General features: G+C 32.5%; 1 protein-coding gene across 2 annotated transcripts in view; it reads left to right on the plus strand.

Annotated features, from left to right (window-relative positions):
* The window catches only part of LOC126832099 (outer dynein arm-docking complex subunit 2), a 28,545-nt gene extending 13,972 nt beyond the window's left edge, over positions 1–14,573 (plus strand). The window contains exons 15-21 of one of the 2 annotated variants that reach the window (XM_056103388.1): positions 597–812; positions 1,250–1,431; positions 2,105–2,219; positions 2,869–3,057; positions 6,176–6,208; positions 13,054–13,275; positions 13,606–14,573. In XM_056103388.1, coding sequence (XP_055959363.1) covers positions 597–812; positions 1,250–1,431; positions 2,105–2,219; positions 2,869–3,057; positions 6,176–6,208; positions 13,054–13,275; positions 13,606–13,719 — 1,071 coding nt within the window. In that variant the 3' untranslated portion in view covers positions 13,720–14,573. The remainder of the gene's footprint in view (positions 1–596; positions 813–1,249; positions 1,432–2,104; positions 2,220–2,868; positions 3,058–6,175; positions 6,209–13,053; positions 13,276–13,605) is intronic. The other variant, XM_050562785.1, reaches the window with a different exon arrangement.
* Positions 14,574–14,806: the final 233 nt, after the last annotated feature.

Here is a 14,806-nt window from a genome sequence, read left to right on the forward strand (position 1 = left end):
TTTAAATGTTAATCTATAAAATATAGAATCTGTAATCTATTACTGCAAATGGTCAGTTTTGATGACAGTCAGTCACTTACCAAGCTGTTGACCACACATATTAAACTAAATTTTCTTCATAGCCTCATCAAACAGACATCAGTTTTATTTGATTATGAGTTAATAGTGAAACAATAGATAAAATAACACCTTGCTATCGGAAAACAAAACCAGATCAAACGTTGATATAGGTAATTATCCCTAGATTACAGGTGTTATTTGATTATCAGTTTTGACCATCCAAGTCAGTTATATGGATTTATATAAGCTCTGGCTGGTTTTCAGATTCCATAATTAAATATTGTATCTTTATATGTAAATATTGATTGAATAAATACTGTTTGAAACAAAAAAAAATTTTATTGAGTTTCTGAACTAACATTGGCAGATTTCATAGTGAAAGTTTCGTCCAAAGGTTGAGGTTTCCAAATTATCGGATTCCATAAAAATATGTTATAGACTTTTACATGCTAAGGTTGACTAAATCTGGCGTAATATTGAAAGTTGATGTTTTCTATAATTTGAAATTGAGCCGATGTGTTTGTTACCTGTTTTAGTGTGCTGAAGAAAAAGAAACCCGAGATTTAGTGAGAAAGTTTGGTGGATTAGATCCGTTAGTATCTTTACTAACTAATGTAGAAAATAAGGAATTATTGGCAGCAGCTACAGGTGCTATCTGGAAGTGTGCCATTAGCCCTGAAAATGTTCAGAGATTTGAAGAATTAAAAGCTATTGATCAACTAGTAACTTTATTAAATAACCAACCAGAAGAGGTATGTCTAATTAATAGTATTTTTGATGTAATGCAGTACCAAGTTTTTATGGTACAATTTTGTAATTGTAACAAATTGTCTTCATTCATTGTGAAATGTATACTTGACACATGTCTAATTAATAATATTTTTGATGTAATGCAGTACCAAGTCTTTATGGTACAATTTGTTATTGTAACAAATTGCCTTCATTCATTGTGAAATGTATACTTTACTATCTGTCTGTACACTTGTGTTAATATCCATTCCAATTTCTTTGGGGCTATATTTGTTCCATGAAGTTGTGATGACAGCTGTCATGTATGAAACAGATTATGCCTATTCCTTCTGGAATACATGATACTGGCGACATTAGATCAGATGTTTTGTTGTTTATTTTGGACTGAGAATTATGAATATTTCAAGTGAAAATGTGTTAATGCTCTTACTATTTTCAGGTATTAGTGAATGTTGTAGGAGCATTAGGGGAATTAGCCAAGGCAACACCAAATAGAATGCAGATACGTAAATCGGGTGGCATACCATATTTAGTCAATTTATTAACAGGAACAAATCAAGCGTTATTAGTCAATGTAACAAGAGCTGTAGGTAAATGTGCTGAGGAACCAGATAATATGTTGTAAGTTTTCTTAGTATAATCATGATATCGAGGGGGTCAAATGGTCCGTTTTTTACAAAAGTTCAATCTGATTAAAATACAGATCTATATTTCGTTTCATTTTATTTATTCTTTCGATGGCCTACACTATATGAAGATCTGACAAGTTATGGTGGGAGTTCATGTCTGGGGTCAAACGAGCGGCTTTTGACCCTATGACGTCAGACATTGATTAACCAATCAACGTTGATGTTTCTAGTGGGTTACCCACAGTTCCGTGCATCAATTAAAGGCCAAGAATTCACTGTAACAGACCGTTTCTTTGGCTAATCCCTCACATCATCCAGAACACGTCAATGATAAAAACTCTTCCAGATCTTAGTGTAGTAAAGACAAGTAAAACAAAATTTTGAACTTTAAAAACGAAACGAAATAGGATCTGTGTTTTAACCAGATTGTACAAAAGTTTATACAGAAAAGGATATGTTATATGTTTATCAAGACGTAAGCTGTTTTGGTCATTAACAATGTGTAACTGTTTATTTTTTATTTTTTTTATAAACGTAATTAGCATTTGACTAACTTACCTTTGATTGAATTTTGTATTACTGCCTTTTTATAATCAAAGAAATAAACAATAAATATAAATAAAAATATTATTTTTTTATGTACATTTTCTTTCTGTATTTAACAGAATAATTGATAAATTAGATGGTGTAAGATTATTATGGTCTTTACTCAAAAATCAAAACACAGATGTACAAGCCAGTGCTGCCTGGGCTATATGTCCTTGTATTGAAAATGCTAAGGTGAGTAGCATTGGTCAGTATTACCTGTTAGCTGTACTAGTATAGGTGATCTTTCAAATTTCTCCCCAAGTACATGAAAGTTGTAATGCAAAGACTGATATGATAAAGATACTGCTGTTGAAGCAAAATGACCCCGTCCTCAACCCCAACCGTGCACATGTACATGTAACCATTACTAATGAAGATAGGAATAATTATTATAATCTTTCTAAACATTACCGAGAATTATGTCACAGGAAATATATGATTGATTGATTGATTGTTAGGAAAGTAAAATGTAATGTTATTTCTATAAGGATGTAAACTGCATGCGGGGGGGGGGGGTTGGATTGCCAAATGGTTAGCACGTCCGCGCTGTATCATAAGGTCTGTCATTGAGTCAACTGGTGTGATTTTGATTTCCCAGTTGTACGTGACAAGGAGTACGGTCGCCTGTCCAACCTCGTAGGTTTTCTCCAGGTCCTCCGGTTTCCTTCCACTGCTAAAGACCCCTGCGCGCAAGCAAATTATTGAAATAAAATTGAACCATATGGTAGTCCCAAATGACCTACTTTGTTTCGAGTGGACGTTAAACCCCATTTCTCTCTCTCTCTATAAACTGCATGTGCTTGTGGTGAATAAAAAAATAATGTAAGCGTCTTGTTTTCAGGATGCAGGGGAAATGGTGAGATCTTTTGTTGGTGGTTTAGAATTAATTGTTAGTTTATTAAAGTCTGACGATAAAGAAGTTTTAGCTAGTGTTTGTGCAGCTATAGCTAATATAGCTAAAGATGAAGAGAATTTAGCTGTTATAACAGATCATGGAGTTGTTCCTATGTTAGCTAATTTAACAAATACAGTAAGTACAAACTTAATCTCTATTATCTTCCACTGTTTGGCTCTAATAGTTGCTTTTATATTTTATTTTGTCTGCACTGTATTCTCATACCTTTTTCTTTTTACGTTGTCTACATTTCCGTGTTTTTTGATAAATTGAATTAGACCATATTGTTTCCTGTAAGTTTATAGCTTACAATATTGATTTCTGAAACTAGATGTCCCTTGATAACAATAAATTTATTTTATATGACTTCCTTGATTATGTTTCACTTGCCTGTAAATGTTTTATATTCAAACAGTATAAGCTATTATAAAAACAATAAAACAGATTTATTGTGGTGGATTGAGCGAGTACAAGTAGAAAAAGTAGTTTATTTATATTCTAGACTTGTTTTTGATCATCATAAAAATGTCAATTTCTGATGAGAAATATCTTGATTTAATTGAAGGGTGTCAACTGGTGTTGATTACATCAGAAATAAACAAAACACACTATGGGATATCAATCATTGGTTTTATTCTAAAAGCATGACGTTTCAACAAGTAACCTATTATTGTTATCCGAGGGGTGGGGGGGGCCGAATGGTTAACACATGCTCATTTGATCATAAGGTCTGTCATTGAGTCAAGTGGCATGGTTTCGATTCCCCACTTGTACGTGACAAGGAGTAGGGTCACCTGTCCAACCTTGTGGGTTTTCTCCAGGCCCTGTGCTTTCCTCCAACTGCTAAAGACCCCTATGCACCAGCGAATAATTGAAATAAAATTGAACCATATGTTAGTCCCAAAATGACCTAGTTTGCGTCAAGTGGACGTTAAACCCCATTTCTCTGTCATTCTAATATGGTGTATACACCCAATGATTGTTGTTTGTATTACTGGCCATACATCATCCATGATACAATATAAACACTGTTGTCATTTATAGCAGTGAGATTAGCAAAATATTTGGCAAAATCATAACAAGAATATAGATGAATCACCATTAGTAATCTCCATTACGGGTAGTCAATAAGAATATGGATTGGTCAACTAGTCAATAAAATGTTAAGTCTTTTTATACACCCACATTTTCTTGTGATATTCCATAATTAATAGAATACAATATCAAAAAACATCGTTTTATCCAATGTTTCCTTAGTAAAAATACTAACTTATTCACAGATGAAAAACTAAATACAAAATGACTGGAAGTCAATTATGATATCATAGCCAGTTATGATGTCATAACTAACTTCCAGTCATTTTGTATGAAGATGAAGAAGTTAGTATTTTTACTAACGAAATGTTGGATAAAACGATGGTTTTAATTACTGTATTATCTGACTATCAATTGCATCATTTTGACTTAGTGAAAATTGATCCCATCAAACTGTCTCTAAATGGTTTGTGTTACCAGTTTCTGTTGATTGGAAGTTTCTCACATTTTCATGTAGAGTATCGAATATTGTAGCTTGTTGTCCATCTAGAGGTCATAATTTTTATCTGATTTAACAAAACATTTGAATATATCACCGCGCATATGGGAACGTAACTTCCTGGATTATGGTCCCTAATTGTTCGAAAAATCTTGTTTTTAGCTTGTGGACCCTCTAAAGTTACAATTTGTATTAAATTTTAACCAGCGTTTAAATATATCACCATTACACCCTATTGATGGTTGAGTTTGAATTTCTTGAAAATCCGACCGAAACTGTCCAACAAAATGGCTGCTCCTTGTATGCAAATAGTATAAAAGTATGTAATACCAAGAATGTGGACCCCGTAAAAGTCACAATTTTTTATCCAATTTTGATGAAAGTTAAAATATGTTTATATCCCAAAGGTCTTGGTTCCTTTTTATATTCGTGCATATCGGACCATAACTTCGTGGATTATGGCCCCTGTTTGTACAAAATGTAGACGTATCTTGCATGGCCAACAGTCTCTGTTTATTATGGAACTTCATAAGAAATTTTTAAGAATATATTTTAAATTTAAACCAGAGATAAAAAAGTAAAAGATGTCTGTTGGTATTCTCGCTTTAAAATCTTGTATTCTACAATATATCTTTAAGTTAAGCCCATGATTTTTTCTTCTGTATTCTATTATATAGAAAACTTCTTATTTATAATACAGCCATTATGAACATTTTACAATAAACTTAAGAATAAATTTACTGTGTCAAAGTTTTGATGACTATTTCACATTGTACTCAGTATGCTATATCATTGAGAGAGGGTGTGATGTTTGTATTTACAATAATCTTTTGTTTAATTATTGTAAGTGGGGTTATGCCGTCCTATCTCTTATCAGTGTTTAAAGTGGAGGTCTTATCATTTAATATTATTACATCATATTTACAATTAACGAAACGTGAATCATTATTATAACAGTGGTTGTGGGCTATAAATTAAGTTCTATAAAGTGAAGTTAAAATGAATTTTGAGCATTTTTTTTTTTTAACCATTCCATCGTCTTGTCTTTTTTTTGGGCCTTCTTCTTCCGAACCACTTGACAAATTTTAATCAAATGTATATGTTGCTTGCTTGCTGTTTTAGCTCTTATTCAAATTTCTTATCTATGTTGAAGTTGGTCAGCCATGGATGGGGCAGGGGCATCTTAAAGGGTAAAATTTTGATATTTTCATATATTTTTGACTTCTTTTTATCAGGTAATAAATATATTTTGCTTTGGGTATGTGTGTGTTTGGGGGTGAGGGCTTAGTTGTATATAAAAGGTGCATTTTTGACATTTTTAACTTCTAAATTTGTAAACTTTTCCATTGGTGCCCCTCTCTCCAATGGTGAGAGCAGGAGGTTGTTTAAATATCTAGACTGATTCTTCTATATTGGTTATTGGCTACAAACCAAATGGTAAATAAGTTTTATTGGATGGTTATTAATCAGATATCATTATGTGAATCTGCTGTCAATACATCTTTAACTTTCAAGGGGAAATTTTGAGATTTTCTTGTTATTAGTTTTGTAGAAATGTTGGCTTTTAGGTACATAACATGTAAATATTCATCCTTCATGATTAATAAATGAGATTTAAACATCACTTGATCTTAAATCCTTGAAAATATTTGAGAATACAAAAATTATATCGAACAGCATTTAAAATACATAACAGATTCTTTTTATCAATCCCTAAAGCGCCTATCAAGGTTCAAAAGGAATTGGCTTATCGTAAGTATTCAAAATTATTCAGTTATATAAAGATATGAATAATTGTAATTCTTCACATTGTATTTTAGCATGAAAGGCATGGCTTATTTATTCAACACTTAGATTATATTTATTTATTGACTGTGATATGATATACAATAAACTGCTGATATGATTGTAAACATTACAGTGAGTCATAAAACTTGTATATTAGATAAATACAACATATTTCACAATAGTTATATACTGTCCTATATTGGTATATTAACAACAAATTAAACAATGCAATTTATTATACTATAGTTCATAAAAAAATATCTAAACATACAATTCTGTCTATATACTGAAATAAACTAGTGTCGCCTGTTCTTGGCCCAGAAAATGAATATATAAAAAAGGCACAATATTCAAGACTAAAAAGGCAAATATATTTTATCAGTCAACATTCATTATTATAGTATTATCAAAACATATATTGGTTCAAAAATTATTAAAATCAATCAAGGGTAACAGAAGTTATGTAAATTCTCATTATACATGTATAGTAACTATTGATTTTATGATTCCATGTTTATTTTGGTCTTAAAACATCAGTATGCTACGGAAAAATAACTTGTTTCTTACCACTAACATAACCTAAGTTCTTGTTTTCAGTGGTCAAGATTTATATCCAAAGACCATATTTCAGATGTTATTTTTATTAAATACTAGCAGGATACCCGGCTTCGCTCGGGGGTCATAACTCCGAAACCGGAAGTGGTAGACTAACGCCACCTGGTCTATGTTACTCCCTGGTCCGAGCTACCCCTACACCCTAAATTTCAGACTCGGGACAGACCTAGTGTAGCCGCCAACCCCGAACAGACCGGCTTCGCTCAGGGGTCATAACTCCGAAACCGGAAGTGGTAGACTAACGCCACCTGGCCTATGTTACTCCCCGGTCCAAGCTACCGCTATACCCAAAATTTCAGACTCGGGGCAGACCTAGTGTAGCCGACAACCCCGAACAGACCGACTTCGCTCGGGGGTCATAACTCCGAAACCGGAAGTGGTAGACTAACGCCACCTGACCTATGTTACTCCCCGGTCCGAGCTACCCCTATACCCCAAATTTCAGACTCGGGGCAGATGTAGCCGTCAACCCCGAATAGACAGACGTCGCTCGGGGTTCATAACTCCGAAACCGGAAGTGGTAGACTAACGCCACCTGGCCTATGCTACTCCCCGGTCCGAGCTACCCATATATCCCAAATTTCAGACTCGGGGCAAACCTAGTGTAGCCGCCAACCCCGAACAGACCAGCTTTGCTCGGGGGTCATAACTCCGAAACCGGAAGTGGTAGACTAACGCCACCTGGCCTATGTTACTCCCCGGTCCGAGCTAACCCTATACCCCAAATTTCAGACTCGGGGCAGACCTAGTGTAGCCGCCAACCCCTAACAGACAGACAGACAGACAAACGACAGTCACAAATATATATATAGATAAAAATGGAAATATTATTAGGCACATTGAGATTTTAAATGGGGTTTTTCTATATTTTTCATTAAATTCAGTTTTTTATAGATTCTAATTCTAGAGATAAATTCAGTATGTCTATATTTGGAGTATTTTATAGATTCTATAGATAAATTCAGTATGTCTATATTTGGAGTATTTTATAGATTCTATAGATAAATTCAGTATGTCTATATTTGGAGTATTTTATAGATTCTATAGATAAATTCAGTATGTCTATATTTGGAGTAGGGGGATTGGATGGCCGAATGGTTAGCACATGCATGCTGTATCATAAGGTCTGCAATTGAGTCAACTGGCGTGGTTTCGATTCCTCGGTTGCACGTGACAAGGAATAGTGTTGCCTGTCCAGCTTCGTGGGTTTTCTCTGGGTCCTCCGGTTTCCCCCACTGCTAAAGAACTCTACGCGCAAGCGAATTATTGAAACAAAACTGAACCATATGTTAGTCTCGAAATAACCTAGTTTGTGTCAAGTGGACATTAAACCCCATTTCTCTCTCTCTATATATAATATATATTTGGAGTATTTTATAGATAAATTCAGTATGTCAATATTATTATGTCAGTATTTTATCACCATTCCCTTTAAACATTATATACATAGATGATTCATGTTCACAAATTTAGCTAGCCATATACACTATTTGTATGACTGATGAATGGAATGTTAGGTCATGAGTTACCCATATTGTAGAGATTGTGAAATTCGGTTTCTTTTTATTATCAATATTCAAGGAGTGCCCTTCATAAATAGTCAGATGTATTTGATTATTTTGGAGAAATAAAATATAAATGTTCAATAAATTTTGTTTATTTAATATAAACTATATTATAGAATTACATATTGTATTATAAAGGAATATACACTCAGGCGATTCAAATTTTTAAAATATTTTATTCATCAACAATCAGAAGTAAAAATAATTTCTACTTAATTAATAAATTAACATAGCATGAGAACAATTATTATTAGTCACAGAAAATCTACAAACAACAAGCAAACATGTTGTAGAGTTACTTTTCTTACTCTGTAAACATTTGACTGCATGAAAATACACCGTTTATTTACAAATTACAGTGACTGATACTGTTCACTTTGTGCCATCACGTATGGTGTGTTAATTTGTTAGAGGCAAACTGATGTGCACATATGGGGTTGTTCATATTTGAAAATATTTTAAGTGTGGTTTAGTGGTCAAGAGCAAGACTTTGCGTAAAATTGAAACTGATGAGGATATTAGTCCGAGGGCTATATCAATATGTTCTACAAGGTCTTGCTCAAGACCATTAACAACTTAAAATACAGACACTATTTCATCCAATATTTCATCTAGTATAAAATATTGTAGCGTTGGCAAGTTGCCCATACCATTATTTGAAAAAATGGTACAACCATCAATGAATGACGTCACATCTGTATTATATTATTTAATAATGAATTGAATAAAGACAAATCAGCAATGTCTACTCACTGCTGTCCTCAAAGAATGGGCGTTGGTTGGTAAAGTGTTTTTATTACTCAGTTTATTGATTATCATTACTAATCCAGTATTATATTTGTATGGTATGAATATTCAAAGGTGACTTTCTCTACTGCTATATGTAGTGCTTAATAATAATATTTAACAAGGGCTTGGTTGTAGATAATAACATATATAGAAATTTATATTCATATACTATTTATAATTAAATAAAAAACTGTAGACAAGGTTAACGCCCCGCTGTATTTATCAGTTGAATTATTTGATTTTTACTAGAATCAATCGTAGGTGCACAGTTATAATTACTAGCCTGCATACACCATACAGTGTGCTATGAGGGAAATTTTGCCTGGACCTTGTTTTTTTTTTTTTGTCCCATCCAAACAACTATACTTTGTCCCTTGTCAGCCCCCCCCCCCCCACCGGCCTGCACCACTGGCAGGGGAGAACCAGACAGGGACATTGATACTGAATAAATATGTGAACTATTAGAACCATTTATAATAAGAATTTTCAATAAACCGCGAGAAATAGATTAAAAATACTTGTTGTCAGTGACGTGTGTGAGATAAGAGATAAGATTTTATTATATTGAAACATCCATTGAGGGGAGAGAGGGAGAAATGGGGTTTAACGTCCACTTGACACGAACTAAGTCATGTCGCGACTAACACATTGTTCAATTTTATTTCAATAATTTGCTTGCGCGTACAACCGGGGAATCAAAACCACGCCAGTTGACTCAATGACAGACCTTATGATTCAGCGTGCACATGCTAACCATTCGACCATCTCTCCACCCCCTCCCTCAATCCATTGAGGACAGCATACAATATAAACATGTACATAAATAACAATATGACAAATAATATATAATTGATAATTTTAATGTAGCTTATATTTACTATAATAGTCAAGTACTAGTACTAGAATACTAGACATTTCCTTCCTATTATAATTAAGATTTACAACAATCATCATACAATAATAAAATATGTCGAGGGTGTAAGATTAAATGGTGATTTGTTCACATTTTCACATATGATCACGTGACTAACAGATAAGTGAAACTTTCTAAAAATACATTTTGGTTGAATTAGTGTTGGCTTCGGACTTTTGTGATTTATAGTTATGAGATAAGATTTTATTGTATCCTAATCACCCTATTAGTGGCAGCATACAAATACAAACAAAATGTTAAATACATGAAGTATGACAATGGCTAATAAAAAGAAAGAAAAAAAAAACAAACAAAAATGTGTGAATAGGGGTAGGGGCCAAGGCCAATTTGATGTCTTTGGCTTGAAAATATCTCTTATTTTCTCAAAGTTTTTTCTAAAATCACACCTGGACTGTGTATAAATTTGTATACGCACAAAGAAATGAATTGTATATTAAATACAGAAAACAGTATATTTTGAAGTACAAACACTGATTTCTGTTATGAGAAATTAATAGTTCTCTAATATGGTAAAGAATGTCAATACAGTTTCTGTATACCACTGAAAAAGTTGAATCCTCCTAACATAAACACCTACTATTTTTAAACTTTCCAAATGTTTTTTATGTTGTAAAATGGCTCACATGATACATATATTTAAAGTGGCTAACATGATGCATATGTTGTAAAAGGGCTCACATGTTGTAAAAGGGCTCACCTGATACATATGTTGTAACATGATACAAGTGGCTAACATGATGCATATGTTGTAAAGGGCTAACATGTTGTAAATGGCTCACATGATACATATGTTGTAAAATGGCTCACATGATACATATAAATATATATATTTTAAAGGGCTCACTTGAAGCATATCTTTTAAAGGGCTTACATGATACAGTGCCTAAGACTAATTGTATAATTTAAACTTGAAGACAGATATATTAAATGTTTTTTTTTGTATTGAATAATATATTATATTGCTGTGATAGAATGTGTAACATGGTGAAGAATAGAACAAAATATATATATGAATAATCACCTACACCTGTTACTGTGTTAAACCGGTTATTGAAAAATAACTCATATTTCTATTAATTTTCACTAACTAAAAGAATTGACATTTCTATTAAAAACTAGAAACCCACTGCTTTGTATCTAATCAATAATTTAGCAACAGGTCACCATATTATATTTACATACAAGATTCATTTACCTGTAGCTATAAAATGGGGTCTAGTAGAGACTATCAAATAATATGATTATAATTTTTTATACACCAACATATAATATGATTATAACTTTTTGTATGCCACAATATTTGAGAAATGAAATGAAGTTTATCTGCTACTGTTAACAAATGAGCTAATGAAGACAGGAATACACATTATAGTGTGAATACGTAGAGATTAGATTTCTTGAAAGATCTTTGATACTCAAATTTTGTCAACATCCAAGTTTTCCTCTTGCATGTACTGCTGTTAAGATATAGTTGCTATGTGGGCGTATTTCCACTCTTTGCTTGGCTATCTTTTTTATTGATTTGTTCAATATAAAGCATGATATTTTGTCATGAGACTTTATTTATGTTTCCAATATGAACATGTATTTGTGTTTTGAAGGAAAAACACTGGGTTAACGTGTCTCAACACAATACTTCAGACATGTATTGGCTTGATAACATTGAGAGATTCTCTCTTCGAGGTGGCCCAAATAAATAAATAGCTATTTTCCATAAGTATGTATTATTGTGTATTGCTCAATTCAGTTACTTAATGCCTCTCAAAGATTAATTCTTCAGTTATATTGTATTGCACTGTTTTTGTGTATCATTGATTTTGTTTGTGTTTTGTTGTACAGTTCTCCTATATCGTCTATGGCTATAATGTATGTGAATATCTAATGCAAGTTTTCTAATTAAAACTGTCATGTGATTGTTTATGTGACCACAACAATAGTTGATGTATGTATTGATTGAATGTTAAATAAATAAAGACAGATGTTGACAATTTATATTGGTATAATGAAATACGATTTTATCACTAGTTGGTTAAAACAAGATTATATGTGACATAATGCCGTTAACTTTAACATTTATTTCATTTATACAATCTCATAATATATGTGACATCATAATCTCAATATACATACGTACACATTAATTAATAAGTACAGGACTACATATTTTCAATATGCATACGCTGTGATCGGTTACACATTATGGGAAAGTTCCTTTAAGGATTCATTCATAAATTATTATTTAGTTAGACATTTATTCACATTCCAAGCCTTTAATCAACTCTCTAGATCATCGGATGGCAGAGATTTAAACAAATTGCCATTTAATGATTTAATTTAAAAATGGCAAATCGATGCTAAGTCTCAAATAACAAGTAGGCTTCCATTGTTACAATAATAAACAATCTATCCCACATCCTTTCAAAACTTCAAACAGTGATAACTTCGCTCAGAATAAAGTAATTTGAATGAAATTTTCAATATATTCATTTTGCATTGTCTATTTTTTTTAACTGTTATTGCAAGAATGGCCAGCTCTTTACGTAATTCTTACATAATGCATCTTTAATGTCAAAAATATTTCATTAAGTCATTATCTGATACCATTTCTCGTTTGAAGAGTTCAGATGTTGTATTGTTGTGTTGAAACCACTGAGTTGGTGACACTGTTGTTTGCCTTTCAGCAAAATCCAGGTCCAACAATTGACCCAGTTAGCTATAAGTACATGTGGGTGTCATGCATGATATAGGATGCTATCAGTTATCAATTGAGTTCACACAGCTGACATACTGAACTTCCATATTGGGTGTATCCAGTAAGATTGCTTCATGAAAGACAAATGAATTAGCAAGAGTTTCTGAGAATAAGACTGTCTGTGACCGCTAACAATTGTTTGTTTCTTTTACAGACTGATGATAAATTACGACGCCATTTGGCAGAAGCCATAGCACGTTGCTGTAACTGGGGTAACAACAGAACAGCGTTTGGTCGTGAAGGAGCCGTGGCACCACTGGTCAAATATTTAAAGTCAAGTGATGAAAATGTTCATCGTTCAACTGCCCGAGCTCTATTCCAACTATCTAAAAATCCTGAAAATTGTATAACCATGCATGAGGCAGGCGTTGTTCAGGTTAGTATATCTATAATACATATAAAAATATTTATAAATCTCTTAAGTACAAGGTTGTAGGCTATGCTTTTAAGGTAGCAACGTGAGTTCACAATTTCAGTAGTGCCTAATCATTTGGATGATTACAAAAACCAAGGTCACCTGCATGTGTGCACATTAAGTGTTCATGTAAAGTAACTTTTCAAGTTGGAATTCTCCTCCTGTGCATTGCACACACAACCAAAGAAACAAAATTAACCATAAGTTAAAATGTATAATTCTTGAAAATTTGATTAACTTATTACAGAACTATTGATATTTTAATCTTTTGTACGATTTTGTATTTTTTAGCCATTAATGAAAATGGTTGGATCTCCAGATGAAGATTTACAGGAAGCAGCTGCAGGATGTATCGGAAATATTCGACGTTTGGCGCTAGCTAATGAACGAGCTAAATATGCATAAAATATCTGTCATTACTAAAGCATTTGTTAAATAGAATACACAATGTTTGATTAAATATTTCCAAAAATAACCTCCAGCATCTGACATTCCAAGGCAGCATTTCATGAAGTTCAAAATGTAACAGTATTGTTAAGGTCAATAGGATATTCTATATACAATACAGTATGTAGGGAAAATATTAATGATAAAATAAGTTTATTATCTACACAATTCATATACAATAAACCATCACTATGTTATTGTAGACATGTATGTATTTGAAACTGTTGTATTGGGTATCTAACATATTTATCTGCTAGACAATAGAATATAGTTATTAATATTAATAGGTGTTACTATCATTGATAGGTAGGAAGACATCATTCAAGGATTAATAAATCTGCTGACAAATTGTGATAAAAGCTGATAATTGTATAAATTCTGTTATTCCAAGTAGATACAGCATTATTTATTTTGTTATATTTTTTTATATGTTGTTTTATTTGTTACATCTATCTCTGACCTGAATGGCTAGTTGAACCATTATGCAAATTGTATATTTAGTAGGGTTTCTAACATACATAATAATAATAAAGAATTTTACAGTTGAATATGATATAGATTTCAAAACAAATACTGAATTTATTCAACCCAGTTTTTTTGTCAAAAGTATAATGTCATATTATATTAGACTTGCTTAAACTGCATAAATGTCTATTGGTTTAAACACCGTAAATAATGAATGTCATTTTCTAGAATTTACAATTAATCATTATATAATGCCTACTGTCAAATGTAGGTCACTGTGAATAACTTGTGCTATACATGACTACTGTGATAAAATGTGAATGAATAAATTATTGTAAACAATATAATTATGGTTCTGCTTGTACACCAAAATTAGATTTGTTTAATGATAAGTAGTAAATACTGCAGCAGGCTTTAATCTATGTATTATAGGGAAATATGGTTACTATGGGGATGCTTGATTCACAGTCCAGAATGTCTGAATTGACAGAATTGCAATCGAGTAACGCATAATTCAATCCTGTCACAGTTTTGACAGTCCCGACCACTGAGGTGGTGTGAGTAGAATCGTGTGAGTAGA

Source organism: Patella vulgata, chromosome 9 (assembly GCF_932274485.2).
Source record: "Patella vulgata chromosome 9, xgPatVulg1.2, whole genome shotgun sequence".
Taxonomy (NCBI): Eukaryota; Metazoa; Mollusca; class Gastropoda; family Patellidae; genus Patella; species Patella vulgata.